General features: G+C 56.0%; 3 protein-coding genes across 3 annotated transcripts; 1 reads left to right on the forward strand and 2 right to left on the reverse strand.

Moving 5' to 3' along the window:
• Nucleotides 1–691: 691 nt before the first annotated feature.
• On the reverse strand, nucleotides 692–1,594 carry SPRG_17527 (hypothetical protein; the record flags this gene model as incomplete). The annotated part of the gene is made up of 2 exons (XM_012356851.1): nucleotides 692–806; nucleotides 831–1,594. The coding sequence occupies 2 exons, from the start codon at nucleotides 1,592–1,594 to the stop codon at nucleotides 692–694; spliced, it is 879 nt and encodes a 292-aa protein (XP_012212241.1).
• Nucleotides 1,595–1,880: 286 nt separating this feature from the next.
• Nucleotides 1,881–2,430, forward strand: SPRG_17528 (hypothetical protein; the record flags this gene model as incomplete). Its single annotated transcript, XM_012356852.1, has 2 exons — nucleotides 1,881–2,092; nucleotides 2,208–2,430. 2 exons carry the CDS (start codon nucleotides 1,881–1,883, stop codon nucleotides 2,428–2,430), a joined length of 435 nt encoding a protein of 144 aa, XP_012212242.1.
• A 1,035-nt stretch (nucleotides 2,431–3,465) lies between these two features.
• Nucleotides 3,466–4,092, reverse strand: SPRG_17529 (hypothetical protein; the record flags this gene model as incomplete). Its single annotated transcript, XM_012356853.1, has 1 exon — nucleotides 3,466–4,092. One exon carries the CDS (start codon nucleotides 4,090–4,092, stop codon nucleotides 3,517–3,519), a length of 576 nt encoding a protein of 191 aa, XP_012212243.1. The 3' UTR covers nucleotides 3,466–3,516.
• Nucleotides 4,093–4,568: the final 476 nt, after the last annotated feature.

A 4,568-nucleotide genomic window follows, 5' to 3' on the forward strand; every position in this document is an offset into this window, starting at 1 on the left:
GTACTTGAGATCCATGGGGCCTTTTGGTCAATGGCGTCCGAAGTGCAATCCCAGCGTCGCATGGACAATGGAATTGCCAGGCGTTTCTTGGCGCTAAAGTTGATACCGTTTACGTGACACAAAGTATCAAGTGGCCTTTTTTCCGGACACGATGACGCATCGAGATATCAACTGGACACGTCAAGGACCAGGGGTCCGTTAATTCTTGCTCCATTCCAGAGCACATGGTCGAAGTAATAATAGCCTAGCACTATTTCAAGTGGAATAACACCGATATTTCACGGCGCTTTATCTCTCGGATGTCCCGCTCGCTCGGGCTTTACACCCGCGGGCACAGGACATTAAAACGCTTGGCTGAAACAGGTGGATCTGGAATGGTTCAAGAATCACCTCTCTCGGACACGTGCCGCCACAGATTATGTACGTACTAGTACGAGATATCGCCTTGGTACAAAATGGCCACGGGCTTGTGGCAACCGAAGCGATTTGTGCCCAACGCTAGCCATCGGAATATGGACGGCTCGCATGCTGCGGACAAGATGTTAGTGGCTGCGAGGCATGATCTGGACATGCCAGTATGGTACATCCGGTGCATGTAAAAATGATTTCATTAGCCATCTATTGTTGTGGCTCCATGCATCGTAACAACATAGTACGTTCTTGTATGCATCGTGGAGAAAACCCTGGTCGCTCACGGATCGTCGGACGTTGTGGTCGACCCTTGATGTGCTTCGATGTACGCGTTGCACATGCTCACGAGGGTCTCAGCCTCGGGACGAATCGACCGAAGCGGCATGTTGGCCAAGCTGAGGAAGGTTGCATTCACTGACCGGTTGGCGTTGAGCGATGTGATCGCCTCGGCCTCGTGTCTCTGGACGCTCAGCGCGTAGTCGATGGCTTTTTTCGTGGAGGTCACATGCGCAGTCAACGTCTTGAGCTTGGTGCTGACCATCGTCAATTGGTTGCTGAGCTCGTCGCGCCACGCTGCGCGAATGACGGCTTCCGAGGCCTCCCCGGCAAGAAGAGCAGCGGGGGCCACCAGCACAAGACCGAGTAAACCGAGCGGAATGCAAGCCAAAGCACCGATGGCGGCACCCCCGGTGTGGCTGCAGGTCTTCCATTTGTCGACGGCCTGGTCAACGAGCTTTTCGTGGTACGCGCTGTCGCGGTCAAAGTCGGCGTCGAGCTGCCTCTGGAGCGTTTTGAGCTTGCCGATGGCGGCGTTGAAGTGGAGCGCGCACTGCTGAAGTGCTTTGAGCGCGTTGTAGAATAGGTCGTCGCCTTCGTTGAGATGCTGGAGGCAGATGGCTTGGGTTTGGTCCGACGTGGACGCGAGGAAGAGCGGGAGCGCGTCTGTGACGAGCATGCACCAGGCGAGGACGGTCTGCGTCGCGTCGGTGTAGCAGTCGTGGCCGTTGAGCAGTTGTGTGAGGATTTCAGTGACGAATGGCATGGCCGCAGGAGAGAAGTCGGTGTCGCAGCTTTGGAGCCACTCGACGGTGGGACTGCCTTGGTACCCCGGGGCGATGGCGTCGGTGAGGATTTGAAGCCTAAGTGTCCGTGAGGCTGTGGTCGTCGGGGCAGTGAGTTCCATTGGAGGTCTACAAAGGAAATTGAAAAATGACGATTCGTGCTACACTGTACATCCGCAAAATCGGCACGCTGGGAGGCATCCAACTTGATAGTTTAGCTTTGGATTGAGTGCACCGATTGATTAACGTCGTATTCGTGTCCTGCCTCGATCCAGCATGTCATCTCCGTATGTTGCCTGCTACTTGATCATTTCGAATCCATGTGCCAGGTGTCAATGCGCTTTCATAAATCGAATCACTTTTCATTTTTCGTCGACCGAGCTACGCACACCGCTATTCCTTAGCTCGATGGTTCGCGTCACCGTACCCGAGCTCTTCGCAGTGCACTCGTGGATGCAGAGCATCGACACCACGTTCGACGCCACCGATATCCTCATGATGCTCGACGACTTCCAAGGCGACTTTTCCATCCAAGCCGCTGGAGTTCCCAGCACGGCCACTACAAACAAGCACAACGCTGCCGATGCGCACGCCGCGGCAGTGCGCTCCGTCTACTACTGGTGCGACCTCATCATCCAACAAGGCCGCCAAAACACTCGACGCGGACTTCGGCCCCGCGATTATTAATAAAAAGCACCTCGACATCATTTCCAACAAACTGGTCGACGTCGAAAGCAAGGTCCAAACGACACAAACGGTTCTGAACGCGGCAACCGAGGTGATCAAAGACGACAAGATTCGAGTCAGCCGCATCGAAGCGACGCGCCGCGCGTCAGCCCTCTTTGTCCAGATCCAAGAGAGCAACCTTATGCGCGCACAGAAAAAGAGCAAAGAACTCGTTGCGCATTGCCTTGAGTTCCAAGCAAGACACCCCATCGCAACCGCTGGTGCCTACTAGTAGCGCTCCATCCCTTCTATCCTCTCTACATCCTCTTCCTAGTACTTGTTCGCATTTGCATTTTCTCGTGACGAACCAAACGGCTCCATGCCAGAACATCCCTTCGACATGACGATCGACAGCCATCGTCTTCTCGTCCATCGATGGCAACAAAATTAGCTTATATACAAAAAATCAAGTACACATGTCCAAACATTTATTGATCGACACGCGCCATCCACACCACCTCGCATATGCCATTTCTTTGGCCACTGCACACGACGTACCATGGCAACGTCGCCGATCAAGTGCTCGACCTCGATGAGTTTTTGGATCACGGTCCTCGGCGTCGACTTTAATGACTCCCAACAGTAGTTGGAATCCATGGACAAGGACTCTACAGCGCCCGCTGCAGTGCTTCTCCACGAGATGATCGAGCTCACAGAAATAGCCGTGAACGCGCACGCGACAATGGCCGTCGCCACCTGGTGCCACCGTGCCATGCCCTTGCTCTCAACATACATCGAGCAACGGCAAGTCGAAAACACAGAGGCAGCCAACAAGTGCCTCAAGGCAGCTCTTGAGAACGGTGAGACCTCGTGCGATGAGGGGTGCCATCGCAAATTGGCGCTTCGGTACCCTTACACCTCCTAACCTCCTTCGGTCCGCGACCTCCAGTCGTTGACGCCGCCTCAGTCGCTGGCGTCTCTCGAGGACCTCAACAAACTGCGTAGCTCTGCCGCCGATGGCAAAGCCTGGAAGGCTTTTACACAGCGTGTCGTCATGGGCCTCACCCGCGGCCACAAGCGCCCCCGGACGACCACATAAGAGCGAAACGAGCCCCCGCGCCGCCGCCTGCGCAGCCACGGCCCGGCGAGCGAATGAAGAAGAAGGAGATTGCTAGTCTCTACGTATGCGAACTCTTTGTAACAACGAAGATAACGCGAAACACGTTCATATATATATATATATCCTCCTTCGGTACCCTTGCCTTGAAGCCACCAACGACAACAACACAGTTGAAAGTTCAAGCCCCCGACGACGGCAACGTTGACGGGTGGCGGCAACACAGTGATGCGTCGTCGAGAATTGGAAACGTTATCACTTCTAGTTTATCGCAGCTATAACCCACTGCTGGCTGGGCGAGGGTGCCCCACCCACCAGCGCTTCGAGCATGAGCTTGCCGCCCGACTGCGTCACGTAGTTGTTGTCGACGCGGAGCGCGATCGCGCCACTGCCGGCAACGTCCGTGCACGCAAACAACGGTGAGGACGGCGGATCCCAAACCTTGCCGACGATTTGGCCCGACTCGACTTGCAGAGTGACGTGCGGTCCAACGACCGCAATCGCATAGGCGTTGCTGGCGACGGGGACTGCGTGCAACGTCGCAGGCGTCGACGCGACGACGCCGCGTTTATTGCCGTCCAGATTCCACGCACCAGAGGTGTCGGCGGCAGTTAATGACATGAACTTGTTCCCGGCGTACGCGGCGAAGAGCGCGCACCCAGTCAACGGGGCCGGCGTCGGAGCAGGCGTCGGAGCAGGCGTCGGAGCAGGCGTCGGAGCAGGCGTCGGAGCAGGCGTCGGCGCCATGGTTGGGGTGGTGGGGTCGAAGCAGCCCGCGTGCGGGTCTCCGAGGGCGACGGTGGCGAGGAGGCTCCCGAGAAGCAAACGCAGTTGCATGGCAAATGAAAAGTGCGGAGAGCGATCGCTAGGACACTGAACCGATTCGTCGTCAATCTTCTACAACACGCAGCTTGTGAATGGCCCTCGCGCTGCTGCAACGGACTCGCACCGCGTTGTAATGCATATGGTGCGCCATTTGTCGGAGTTGTCGCCAGTGAGCGGGGCCTTTCACACCCCAATACCCCCATACATCCTCTGTAACTTTATACTGTACCACAACACCCTTTACCGGACGCTCGGACCGCGCTCGGACAAAAGGACACCCTGCTCAACACAACAGTAAAGCGCGTTTTGAGTCAAAACGCGCTTTCCTGTTGTGAGCAGGGTATCCTTTTGAGCTCTACCATGAAGCGAAGGTGTCTCGCTTGGATGGGAAATGGCCATAAACAGGTTCCATGAGCTGGAAGTTTGGAATGTTGTCCAACGGGGATTTTGCAACGACAGCGCGTCGCTTCCTGTAGTCTTCGCGCGCT

The sequence above is a fragment of the Saprolegnia parasitica genome (genome assembly GCF_000151545.1).
Source record: "Saprolegnia parasitica CBS 223.65 unplaced genomic scaffold supercont2.614, whole genome shotgun sequence".
Classification (NCBI taxonomy): Eukaryota; Oomycota; class Saprolegniomycetes; order Saprolegniales; family Saprolegniaceae; genus Saprolegnia; species Saprolegnia parasitica.